The 14,277-nt window shown below is 40.7% G+C and overlaps 1 protein-coding gene across 1 annotated transcript in view; it reads left to right on the forward strand.

The window, feature by feature from the left end:
- The window catches only part of FAM174A (family with sequence similarity 174 member A), a 58,633-nt gene that overhangs the window by 20,961 nt on the left and 23,395 nt on the right, over positions 1 to 14,277 (forward strand). The window contains exon 2 of the mRNA XM_086960964.1: positions 5,538 to 5,672. Within this exon, the coding sequence (XP_086817090.1) occupies positions 5,538 to 5,672 (135 nt within the window). The remainder of the gene's footprint in view (positions 1 to 5,537; positions 5,673 to 14,277) is intronic.

Consider the following 14,277-nt stretch of genomic DNA (forward strand, 5'->3'; position numbering starts at 1 on the left):
AATAAAGTCCTAAGCCTAGTGAGGGATGCTCAAAATTCAGCCGGTTTTTTTTTTTGCCCTCATCTCTCACTTCCCGATGCATCCCGGAGCATGCAGCGCCTGTGGAAGGATGGCACACAGACACTGACACATGCCACAGGGAGCTGAGCGCAGCGCCCAGCCCCAGAAACCGCACAGAAACTTTCCCAAAACTTTTCCTGTGCAAGTTTTTCTTCCCTCTCTTGCGCGTCTTCTCTACCCAGAAGAGTTAGTCCAAGTGCGCAAACAAGTGACTGGAGCTGAAGCGATGAGGCCCCAGGAAGGGCGTAGGGTCGGCAGGCTCCGCCACCCCCCCCTGCACACCCTGGACTGTCACCAAGCTGCCCTTGAAGAGGGCTCCGCAGAGGCTCGGGGAGGCCGAAGAGAGGTTTCCCCACCATAAGACAAACTGCTCTAGAGAGGAGAGGGTGAGCTGCCCCCCACGGCCATGCAGGTGCGCTATTCCGTGTCCAGCCCCAGCCCCCTGGGGGTGGTGCCCTACCTGAGCGGCGAGCAGAGCTACTACTGGGCGGCCGCAGCGGTGGGCTACACGGGCATGGCAGCGCCCATGAGCATGTACTCGCTACACGGGGGCCGCGGCTACGGACCCTAAGGCGGGGCGCCGCCGCCGCCCATGCAGCCCAAGGACATGGTGAAGCCGCCCTACTCGTACATCGCGCTCATCACCATGGCCATCCAGAACGCGCCAGACAAGATCACCCTGAACGGCATCTACCAGTTCATCATGGAGCGCTTCCCCTTCTACCGCGACAACAAGCAGGGCTGGCAGAACTCCATCCACCACAACCTCTCGCTTAACGAGTGCTTCGTCAAGGTGCCCTGCGACGACAAGAAGCTGGGCAAGGGCAGCTACTGGACGCTCGACCCCCGACTCTTACAACATGTTCTAAAACTGCAGCTTCCTGCGCCGCCGCCCCCCCCACACACATAAAGAGCAGAGCAGCACAGACCTCGCATCTCGACACACCTCTTTTGCGCTCAGCAGTCTGCGCTGGAACCACACACGCCCAAACAGACTCACCACCCTCCACTCAACAATGAACCGGCTGGGGCTGCCAGCGCTTCGATGCTGCAGCAGGTCAGTAGCCGCTAGAAGAGGGTGTGCGGCGGGTGAGGTGTGCAGGCAGGGATTGGTGTGGATGCTGTGTGGTGCTTGGAACGGGCGTGAGAGGTCGGCGTGGTACTGCATAGGAGTTTAACGGTGTGCGGCGTACTTAGCAGTACCATTAACGCTATGAAACAAAAAAAATATATAGCGCTTCACACGACACGTCTAGGTTTCTAAGCGCTCTAAATAAAACTTGTTGCTTTACTAATTGAATGGAACTCGTACCAGTGAGCAGGTATGCAGGAGTCATGGGGTTGTAGGGTGCGCCGGAGTTAATGAGGTGTAGTGGTGTCAAATTGGTGGGGTCGGTGTAGGACTCACTGACTGGTGTAGAGATACTGTAGGGGAGTGGAGAGGGGCTAGGTGTTAATGGGTGTTGGACGAGTGTGTCGTGTTCATGCGAATGGTATGAGTGGACGTGACCGGGTAGTTTCGTGGGTATACGTGTTGGGTTGTGATCTAAGTGTGTGGCATGTGTATGTGTTTGTGTAATCTACTTATTGGACATTTGATGTGGGTGTGTGGTGTCGAAGATGACTTAGTGGAGCCTGTAGGTGTGATGTGGGTGGATGATATCCATCAAGGTGTAGATGTGGTTATAGATGGTGTGTGTGTGTATGTAGCTTGTTTTGTTTTTAGTTCTTTGAGGACGCAGTACTTTAAGTGGCACACTGGTGGATGTCCATTTGCATCATGTGACCAGATTCCCGCCACCTAGGACGCCGTCAGTAAGTTTAAGTCACCTTCCCATTGCTTTGCTTCGTGTACGCCGCTCCACTGCAGCAGCTCAGGGAGAGCAGCTGAAAATAGATTTACCCCAATTGTTTGGCTAAGTGGATATAATCTTAAATGTCCCTTTCCTTGTAATTTTCAACACTTGGTAGGAGCAACGCAGGACCTCGTTTAATCACTGTCCCTGCTCTGTTACCTTGTTGTTTCTCTGTAGATTTCTTCTACAGCATAGATGTTTCCATTTGCGGTCCCCGTCATTTGCAGACCACTATTGTTATGCTCTGTAGCACAGGTTGGTCCTTTATTGATTAGTGTTTTTTTGGGCCCCCTGTGATCTATTTTATACATAGAATCATTTATTGTTTATTCTTTATTTCAGGCTTAGCGCCATTAGTGAGACACTATAGAGGGATATTCTCCCATAGTATTTACATGAAGTTTTGAATTTTCCAGAGAAAAGCGCTATAGTTCTTTACTTGTTTTGATTTTCCATCTAGGTTAGTGGACACTGGTGGCTATAATTTCCAGATCATACGCTGGCTGTAGTTAATTGTCTATTCATACGATACTCAGTTCGGTGTTCATTCTTTTACATAGGTCTTATGTCACTTTCCTTTTTCACATATCATGGTGGTTGGTGTTGCTTGGTATGCACCAATGGTGGCCAGATGAGTGAGGTCAGACTTGTCCTGTATACTATTTTTGTATTTACATTGAAGTTATGCACTAAAGACGAAATTGATATATACATGTTATTTTGTAGGCGTTACATTCCTTTTGTCCTCGTCCTGATGAGACCCGAAATTACTTGGCTGAAATAGGTTGACCCTCCGGCACTAACGAGTCGCACAGACCACGATTGATATATAAGAAAATTACTTACACACTTCTTGTATTACGTGGAGGGTTGATCTATTCCCTCTAGTGTGTACTGGACTACCTCCTTTTTTCCAGATTGCATTCTGAATAAATTTTCTTTGTTTAGCAACCGTATTAAGTAAGAATGGGTAGGAAGGATTTGTAAATGTACATGTGTACATATACAAGTGTATATGTTTTATGCGTTTTTTTGACATCATTTAAAAGATAAAGTATTTTTTGATATCACACTTGGAGTTGGTATTTGACTCACAAAAAAAAGAAAAAAGGTTCTGAGATTTAATACTCATTGGTAGGGACTAATTTGTTTTGCCTTATAGAAATATGTTTTTTCATTTGTGCCTCTTCATTATTTTGTTTCTATGTTACCACCTCCTTGGAGCATGTGGTAAATAAGTTCTCTGGAATGAAGTTGCAAACCATAAACGCACTTTTAAAGCAATCCGTATTTGGAGGGGACGCCTTTAACATGCCCCTTTCAAATACTGATTCTGCATCTATTTCAAAACGCTGTTAGCGATTTGGTAATTTATTCCCCAATCATTAATTGGCTTTGATGAATTTAAAAATGCCAGTTTGTGGTCAGAATGGTTCTGATTTTGAATAGCGAAAAATGCATGGTCACTTCCAATAATCGCAATTTCACTAAACTGTAATTCCAGACTGTGACAATCATGTGCACCCTGCAGTTCCATGGACTCAGACGACTGATGTATGTATTCAGTCCAGAGATAAATATATCAGAGCCCTTCTCACAGGTTTAAGATTTGCTCCGTTGTTTATTCTCATGAAGTCGAAATCACAGAAACCGCTCAGTTTGGTAATAAGAAGTACCCATCCTCTGTCAACAGCATCTAGAGAACCCTTTGGAATGAGTGGGGGCTCGTAAAATGGATCTGCTTTGCTATGTTATTTGACATTGTATCATATGTTTTAAGTGTAAACCTGCAGTAACCAATGGCTGGGTAGTGACTATCATTTTATATTCATATAGGAATTGTGACAGGCTTACAGTGCTGCTAATACCCAGTTATTATGACAGTTGGCCACAATGGCTTCACAGTGTACTGAAAGGTGCGTGCACTACCATGATTGGTTGATATTGGAATACATATTTGGACCCTGCCCTGCCTCACATTTGCCAGGTTCACTGAAGGCTGATGACCTGGCACTGTCCATGTATCAATTTACATGCCCTGGCACCAGCCCCAGTAACCTCACACAAATATAATCTCTCACTGGGCAATCTGGGTAAACCGGCTGGTAAACAATCTGAGCTGCACAGACTGGTATCTAAGCACCAGAGCAACTCACCAGTTAAAACAGTGGCCAGTGGACCCATTTCCATTATTGATGAGGGCCATAATACACAGGCTATGTCACTATATCCCCCATTTTTTCTCGTCTTTAACACTCCTGCATGTCTTGCCCGTAATGCACCTCCACCCATTGTGAGAACCAATCTTCAAAATCCTCTCCTTCTGATCAATACTCCGCATCAATTTCTGCTACTGCCCGTTGCTCCAGGTTCACTGAAGGCTGATGACCTGGCACTGTCCATGTATCAATTTACATGCCCTGGCACCAGCCCCAGTAACCTCACACAAATATAATCTCTCACTGGGCAATCTGGGTAAACCGGCTGGTAAACAATCTGAGCTGCACAGACTGGTATCTAAGCACCAGAGCAACTCACCAGTTAAAACAGTGGCCAGTGGACCCATTTCCATTATTGATGAGGGCCATAATACACAGGCTATGTCACTATATCCCCCATTTTTTCTCGTCTTTAACACTCCTGCATGTCTTGCCCGTAATGCACCTCCACCCATTGTGAGAACCAATCTTCAAAATCCTCTCCTTCTGATCAATACTCCGCATCAATTTCTGCTACTGCCCGTTGCTCGTGCCTAAATTACTCAACCTTTCTAATGATGATAATGCATAAATATGGTCTCCACCTCCCTATGGATCTGATGAAGTTACATTGGTTGGGACTTGACACACACTCAAATTTATGAGTGCACTCCTCAAATATATGTGAAACACTTGTGTTTCAGTGGGAGTGAGCAAGACAGTGCAGGTGCAACGCATAGATCTCAAGTTCTCCCACTCGCTGGATCTCCATTTGTCACCTATACGCTTACCTTACATCTCCGATCATATTAATGAATTAAATGATTGAATTTATATTGCATGCTTTTTCTCCTAAATTAAAGAGATATCCACTGTCTGATAACATAATATGTTCTTCTTAAATCACTTTTAATAATAATACCTCATCTTGTGCAAGTAGTGGATTTCTGTTGTCTGTATTAACTGGTATTTTTAAGACCCTTGACTGGTTGTGACAACGTTGCTATAGGTATTTAAATAAAGCTATTTCAATATCCTTAACTCTGTGTCGTTATTTTCAACTATATTGCAAACAGCTTAATATATTTAACATGCAAAAGCTACCACGTTGGTATCCTTCTGCCTCTTCACACTGGCTGGATTTGAGGTTCTGGCACTGTCTTTTGTGTGTGGTTACTGTTTTCCATCCCATTGTGTGTGAAGTAGCTTCAGCAATTTGTGTGGCATATAATCTTTATCTTTTTTTCAACCTTATATTATCATTATAATCGACTTCTTGCTTTTAACAACCATCCTGTATGATCACAAACCTCTTCAATGTCCTTTTTTATATTTTTTTATCTGTGAATAAAAAAAATATTTGAATAATGGCGTTCTAGAAAAAATACATCTTCAATATCCTATCTTCTAAAACATTTTTTAGGACTAGAAAGCGAGCCAAAAAGACAAAGCGGTATGGTGTTTTGAATACCAACATTGATAACATGGAATTAACACCTTTAGAGCAAGATGACGACGATGATGATACCACATTGTTTGATGCCAATCACCCACGAAGGTATGTTGAATTACTAATTAAGACTAGATTACTATTTTGGGGTTGATTTTCTTCTGCCCGCAAAAGTGAACACCCCAAATATAGATTTTTGTTATCATTCTGTTAGTGGTATCCATGTACCACTACCAGATATTCTTCTGAAAAAAAGTGGAACATGCAGTTCTCATTGCAGTCTCAAAGTACATTTAATGTCTCTCTCGCCAAAGTGACAGAAATGGTGCACTACTGGAGTAAGACTAGTGTGCCTATTCTTTTAACTGTAGCCAGTTCTGTCTCATTCTTTGTGTCTCACTATTTCAGTTTTCATTCTTCCCTATGCACCTTTTAAGTTGAAATTTTCCTTACATCTAAAACTGCCTATGTATGGCATATTGCTGCCTCAACCTTTTCTCTTTCAATGTCCCCAGGTATTTAGTTTATGATACACACCCCTTATTGGTATTTTACATGTGTTGCCAAAACCTCTTGTCCGTGACTTAATTGTATGTAACCTGCTTCACCTTTAGGCTATGCCCAGCAGAGATTAAAGGAAATAGTGAATTTCTGCAAGAGACCATGGTGTTAGCCTACAATTCCCAAAGCCCTATTTTGTAGATACAGTGCAGTGGTTCACTAGGTTCTCCACCTGTACCCCCGCAACCCCTTTATATTTTGGGATTACTATATTTGCTCTATTGGGATTCACTTGGGTGGTAAACAATAATTCCTTCAATATTAGGTCACTAGTTTACTCTCTATGAGGCAGAAAATATTTTTTTGGAACACAGTAAAACCAGAAACAAGTACCATGACTGCCATAGTTAAGTCAATGTCAGGAGTGTGCGATTCCTATTGCCCGATGTTCAGGACATATTGTTCGGGGTCAAGGGCAACAAGTTTCCATGTTTGTGTCCTTTGGACAACTAGGCCCAATGCCCTTGAGCACAAACCCTTTGGCAGACAGTTTACAGTACCTCCTCTACGGGTAAGGAAGGGCATTGTCTATAGTTATGATAATATGTTAATGCTGTTCAAACATGTATTTATGGTTTATTAATGCAAAGCCTTTATTGTCTGGGTGAGGGTTCTAAGGAAATGTAAGGTCGGACTGCACAATAGTTCCAGAATCAAAATGTGTACAAATGTTTGCAAAGTTTACCGCTATAAGGCTCCATATAATGCTCCATATATGTTCTCTGATGAGATGAAAATATTTGCAGAAGCTTGAAAGTAAGATTGATGATTCTTCACTTTCAAAATAAACTGTTGACAAATAATGCAATTAAGAAAAGTGTTTTGCTAAACTACTGTGAACTTTTTGGTTCCAGTTCTTTGAAAGATATTATATTAAAATGTGTTGAAGCATGCTCGTAGTCATAATGGAATATCAGTGTAACCAGTTTCCTCAAGATTATGGGAAACATGAAAATAAGCAAGCATTGGCAAAGCCAATAAGTTTGACATTGGTGGTCATCCTTTTGGTTTGGTCAATGTAAGTCTTGTTTTGACATGGTTTTTGTAAAACGTTATTGTTGTAGGAGCTGTGGGGCACCCACCGTTCTAACCAACAATAACAAAAAGCATAATCATTTTTGGTCTCTGTAAACACAAATTGCCACAGTAGATCCCAGCACTGAACAAAATGAATTTGTGTGTCGATTTGCTCATTGTGAAAGAGCAGAATGCAGTCACTCATACTGAAGCCAGTTGATAGATAGGTAGAGGGGAGAATTATAATAAAAAACAAAATGTCTTGGCTAGTACCAGACCTTATTAGGGACCCCATATAAAAAAAATGACAAAAGTGCACCCATGCATTTATCCTTGCACTACTGCAGATTTATGACTTCCATGAACTCGCAAGAATTTGCAGAAGTAGGCCAGGAAATCGTACTCCTAGGACATTTTTGTGGGCTGCATTTTAGCACAAGAAAATATGCACGTGTGGATTTGCTCCTGCAAAAATCTGTAGAGCATTTACAAGTTCACTTTCCCCCCAACCACTATTTTCCCAACCTTAGAGGAATTACTTCTGCCCTTGTCATTAATACATTTCCAACCTTCTTCAGAATGGGAAAATATTAAAGAACAGCTGGGAAAAACCCCTAGAACATACAAGTTAGTAGTAGGAAACTATTTTTTACAGGTACCTTTTGCCCTAGTATGTAGATCAGCAGAAAGGTGACAAAATAAGAGAATTGTTAGTAGTCAAACCCTGCTATAGTATGAGGCCTGGCATAATCAGAGAGACTTTTATCAGAGCTCTCATGTAATGACATTCCTTCATGTGTTCGATAATGTTTTGTAAGCAAATTCACCAATATTATTCTAATTATTTCCAGCTTAGAAGGGGGCGGCTCATAAGCGACTGCCCTTTCGGGCTCTTAGATTTCATCCATTGAAACGTTTTGTGCTACCCACGGCCTTCAATGGCCAAAGACTATAGCAAGCCTTAGCACACAATAGGACAAGTGAACAAAACAAAATATGCATTTGTGTGTTCCTTTATTTAAACCCTTAGAGAATCATCCGTCCACTGTTGTAATAAGAAACATAGTAATTCCCAAAGGAAGCTTTGGAGGATTGGAAAACTGGTGTGCGTTTCTCTCCCCTAGAGTTAAGCTGTTTTGGAATATGAGTGTCAAGAGTAAAGCAAACCTGTCAGAATCTTTCATCTGCAGGTGATATAGCACAGTCCTTAACCCCTTCGCTGCTAGGCTTTTCTCCCCCCTGTAGTAAGCCTTTCCCATGAATGGGGAGTGGGTTTTCCATGTCCTGTCCTGGTTAGAACAGAGTCCATGTTTCTCCATTTAAATAGATATGAGTATGCAAATGTACAAATCGCCTGTAAGCTCTGCCCTTTTGGCCTCCTCCATACATGTTACTAGTATGCAAAGGTCTTCCTACCTTTTGCCAGGATCATGGACAGCTTCACTAAAGGCCCCCCAGTGCATTTATGGTGACATTCTTGATGCAGAAGAATAGGAGGACATCTCCACTAAACAAAGATGCACTTAATATAGTTAACCCACAAAATCAGTATGCATATAAAGTTTGGTATTTTCTCATGATCAGAGTTTATATAATGTGCTGTTCTTCTGTAAAATAACAACAAATGTCTTAATAAAACCAGGTAGATGAGCAGTCTGTAGTAGCTCTGTCACTCACGTTCTACTTGTGCTACACATGATTTGTAATAAGTGGCTGCAAATTCTAACTGCATGTCCTGTTTCTTTAGCAATGAAACTATACTGGATAACTTGTCAAGATTTTTATCCGAGAGCATCTTAGTTTTCGGCCATAAAAGCAACTTGGTTGAGTTTTTCAGGTGATGGAGTAACACAGAACTTCAACATTCAATCTATTCATTCACAGTTACCATATAACTGAACCCTTCCCTTAAAAAGCATCAAACTAGTTTTTTTTTGTAATCTAATGAATCCGGATTCGGTCTGTGAAACTCTTAAATTACATTACACTATGATGTAAAGCTTCTGTAGACCAGAAAAGAGGTGCATCTGATGCGGATATCAATGTCACTGTGGCAATCTACGACTGCTTTATCAGTATTGAGGAAAGTGCTTTCATAAGCACATGAAGTGCATTGGGGTTGTCTCATAATGGCTAAATAGTTTAAAGATATTGCATACAGAAATGAAAAGTATTAATGCCTTCTTCTTTACACCTCCTATCTATATATATATATATATATATATATATATATATATATATATATATATATATATATATATATATATATATTTTCCAAAGCAATTGAAATAATACACCGCACTCTTCTAGGTTTTGATTAAGCTTCTTTAATCCATCAAGGAAAAACTTCCTCACCTACGCGTTTCAAACAGATTACTGTTCTTGCTCACGGTAGTTACAAGTCCATTTTTTCTTTTTACTATTTATACCCTCCTGCCCATGTGGCAATTAGGATGCATTATGGGAGGGGTAGTTTTTGGTGAAAACAAACCATGTCAGGTCACTTTTGCAAGTTATCACAGTCCAATTAATTGACTTGAAAGCTGAGTGCCTATAGTTTTAATGAAGTAAAACCATTTACAAAGCGAAATGAGTTATAGTCTATCTCGCTGTGTGAGTGTACAGATGATGTACACACTGTGTGATAGCTCAGTGCTACACGTGAAAGTCAATGACTTGTAGCTTGCTCCAGGACTCTGACATTATTTAAAATAAACGCTGGTAATAACAAACAAAAAAGAAATTTTTTTCTTAACTTTTACATATGTATACAGTTATACCCTATATATTCGACTTCTAAGCATTGTGTACTCAAAGGAATCAAGACGTCTAGATTAAGTATCGAGTTTGCATTTCAAATCAATGTTATTTTAGATTCAAACACTACTTTGTGAGAAAAGTCTTATGTCAGAAGAGAATGTCATATTTTGACCGGAGATTTCCATACAACTGGTCATGTGATTGCTTTGAGCTCTTGGATATGTCATAAATGTACATAAAGTTCTTCGTCCCCGTTCAATCCTTGGGGGGTCTTAGTTTTGAATTTTATTATTAATTTTGACTCCAAACGTCTGAGTTTCTGTAGGCGATTACCTCCTCTCTCACTGTCTGGTATCATTGCCAGTCCTGAATATCTAACATTTAACCAGGTTTTATTCTTGTGAGTTGTGAGATGTTTTGCCATAGCATAAGTTTGGTCCTTATTCTGCATGGCCCTAATATGTTCTAACATCCTTTTCTTTAGGGCACATATGGTCGATCCAATATATCTCTTGCCGCATTCACATTCCAGGAGATAGACAACATAATGGGATTCACAAGTGATCTTAGTTTGAATTTCAAAGGGTTGGCCTTTCGGATCTGTTATGGATTTGAGATTTCTTCCGATTTTACATGCTTTGCAGGATAAGCATTTGGTAAATCCTTTTTGTCTTTTCTCTAGCCATGTTTCCTCTCTTTTGTTCATGAAATGGCTATTGACCAGAATGTCTCCAATTGATGGTGCTTTCCTGAAAGAAAGTAAGGGGGCATCTCCTATGGTGTTTCCAATATCAGGATCCTTTTTTAATACACTCCAGTATTTGGTGACAGCTTTTCTTATGTTTGCACTTTCTTTTGAATATGTCAAGATGAGGCGTGGTTTCTCTTCCTTTGTTGTTTCAGTATCCTCTTTTTTCTTGACTATCAATGTCTCAGTTCTGGTTTTTTCTCGTGCTCTTATTTCTCCTCTTTTTATTGTTTTCATCTTGTATCCCCTTTGGGAGAAACGATTGACTGTTTCTGCAAATTTGTTTTCCATTTCCGATGGTTCTGAACAGTTCCGTTTCATCCTTAAGAACTCTCCATAGGGTACATTTGATTTCAAGAATGTTGGATGAAAACTTGTCCCATGCAAGATACTGTTGGTGGAGGTCTTTTTGCGGAAAAGGGTCGTGTGTATAATGTTATCCTTGATGTATACCTTTGTATCCAAATAGTTGATCTCATTTTCTTGGATATCAGAAGTAAATTGTAGGCCTACATCATTCTGATTCAAGATTCTTATGTATTCCTCCAACTCCTCCCTGGTTCCATTCCACACCAGGAAGAGATCATCGATAAATCTTAGCCAGAGAACTGTCTTGGCAGTATATGGTTCGTTTTCTTCTCTCCAAGCTATGTGTTTCTCCCACCATCCCATGGTGAGATTAGCATAGCTTGGAGAGAAGGAAACTCCCATGGCAGTTCCGCAGTTTTGCGAGTATATGCCATTGTTGAACAGGAACACATTGTTCGTTAGGCATATGCGTATCATGTCCAGCAGCATAGCCGAGTGTTTTAGTTCCCCTATTGGTCTCTGTCTTAGGAAGTAAGCAATTGCATCAAGGCCCACCTGGTGATCTATCGATGTGTATAGTGAGACTACATCAATTGTAGCCAACAGATAAGTTGGTTGCCATTGTGTGTCCATTATTGTTCGAAGAAAGTCTCCAGTGTCCTTGATGAAGGAGTTCAGTGTGGGTACTATAGGGGCTAAAAAATGATCCACATATGAGGCAATGTTTTCATACAGTGATCCACAGCTGGAAATTATTGGTCGAGCCGGAGGTTTAGACAATGTCTTGTGAACTTTCGGCAGAAAGTAAATAGTCGGTGTTATGGGATTTTCTACTGTCAGGAACTTGGCTTCTTCCTGACTCAACAAACCACTTTCGTGCCAAGTTCTTATTTGACGATGTATTTCTGTTGTCATTCTCGCTGTTGGATTCACTTCCAATTTGGTATAGTTTTTTGTATCTAGCAATTGTCGATTGGCCTCTTCTATGTAGTCAGTTTTGTTTAAGACCACAATATTCCCACCTTTATCAGCTGGTTTTATCTCAATTTTTAAGTTGGCTTTTAGAGAATTTAATGCTTGTCGTTCATCCCAAGTTAAATTTTCTTTGTTTTTGTTGTTAACATTCTTTAATTTGTCTAATTCGGCAGTGACTAGGTCATGGAATGCATCAATTTTATTGCCTGGATGTAGGATTGGGCAGAATTTTGACGGGTTTCTGAAGGATGTTTTTGGATGCTTCTCATGTTCTATATCCATTTCTTTCAAGATTTGCGTTTCCGTTAGGGAAATATTGTCATCCTCGGTTGCCAAGTTGTGAGCTACTACGAGTGCTGGTAGATCCGAGATTGTATATCCCGCCTCATCTCCATTATTAGTCACTTTTAGCTCTTGTGTGATTTTTTTGTTGTTTGATTTGGCAAAAAACTTTTTTAATTTCAGTTTCCTTACATATTTGTATATGTCAATTTTCGTTTCCACTTCATCCTGATGTTTTTCAGGACTGAACGTTAATCCTTTATTCAGTACCTTCCTTTCATTGATGGTGAGGGTGTAGTCTGATAAGTTTATTATTAGATCTGGATTCATGTTGTTTTTCCTTGTATTATCCATTATTACTTCTTTGATAAGGTGCGATTGCGCAACGGATATCTTGGGGCGTTTTGCTCTTCTGGTTTTGCGTTTGCGTTTGAGGTTGATGGTTGGCCCCTTCCTCGCCCTCTTTGTCTCCCTCTTCCACGGCCTCTCCCTGCTGGTTTTGGGGTTTGTTGGTCGTTGTATAGCATTTCCATCTCCTCTAAAAAAGAGAGCTGTTTTTGGTTGGTTGTTCTTTCTCTTCCTCTTTGTTCCCCTTCGCTGGCGTCAGATTCAGTTTCACTTGCCCCTGGTTTGGGTTTTGATTTGTTTGTTCCTTGTTGTTTGATCACATCAAATCGTTTAGCAAAAGTGAAGATTGCGCCGTTTGCATAGTCATATTGGTCTCTTCTGAATTTGCGCTGTTTGCGCTCTTCTATCTCGTTCTCGTGTTTGTCTAGATTATTTTCCATTATGGTTCTTAATTTTTTCATTTCATCTTCCCCTTCTTGTGAGGCCTTTATTAGTTGTTCTATTTCCTCAATTTTCGTGTGCAGATCCGTTACTCCAATTTTTGCATGTTTTATAATTATCATTATCATTCTTTTTGAGCATTCCATGTTATTGCGTCCCCATTCCTCAAGCATGGCAGGGCTGGTGTCCGGATGGTTAGGGAGAGTAAAAATGCGAAGACCCCTGGGGACGAGGCTCAATTCCAGATATTTTTCCAATGTTATTATCTCCCAAGAACGAGATATTTCTTTGCGCAGCAATTTCTCTAGTTGTTCGAAGAGTTGTTTTAATGTTATCTGCGCTGATTTTGAGGTTGTCACTTTAGGATCTGAGGGTTGGTTCTTCCCCGGTTGCTGGGAATCTGAAAACAAACTTTCCGCCTTTTCCAAGCGCTTGGCTGCTCTTTTTTCCATGTTGCTTAGAGATTAATGGGTTGTCCTGACCAGAGAACACCGTTAATTGTGTTCGTGTAATTCACTCAGTTTGTTATTTTTCCTCGCGTTTAGTTGTGCACTTGTTAACTAAAACGTGGGAAGTTTGTTCAGTCGTGACATGCAGGGCTGGTTGCCCTGAAATTGATGGATTGCTTTTCCTAGAAAGTGTTTCGCTTGGTATAGCTTGTACTTGTGTCCCGATTAGTTAGGACTACAGTATTCACACTCGCTGCAGCATTGTTTACTCGATTCACGCAGGCACACACGGCACATCTGATTTACACTTACCGGGGAGTCTCCTGGACCGCTGACATATATATCTATATATATATATATAACACATACAACCTATATTTAATACACTCTGGCATTTTAAATTCCTACCTTTCATCAATGACTTTGTTAGCAGTTTTCTTTTTATTGTTGGGAGGATACAGTAATTTTAAAAGGGAACACTGAATATATCTTTACGATATTCCATGAAGCTGGCCTATTTCATTTAAACAGTGCGAATTTTAGCATGCAAATATCTTTGTATTATTTTAGTGTATTTATTGTGCAAAGTAATTAACTGCATTGACAATGTAAACTGTGTGACCAGCAACCAAAATAAATAAAATCTTTATATTCCATTAATACTGTATTGAATTTCAAATCTTGAAGACAAGGTAAAATGCCTTACTCTTACATGTCCACCAAACCAAAATAACAGGTTTCCTCTTCCCATTGTTTGTACTCTATGTAAAAGAGCTTTTGCATGCTAGCTGTTTCCAATTCTCAACTTGTGTGTAACATCCAC

Source organism: Lissotriton vulgaris, chromosome 3_1, assembly GCF_964263255.1.
Source record: "Lissotriton vulgaris chromosome 3_1, aLisVul1.2, whole genome shotgun sequence".
In the NCBI taxonomy this organism is placed as follows: Eukaryota; Metazoa; Chordata; class Amphibia; order Caudata; family Salamandridae; genus Lissotriton; species Lissotriton vulgaris.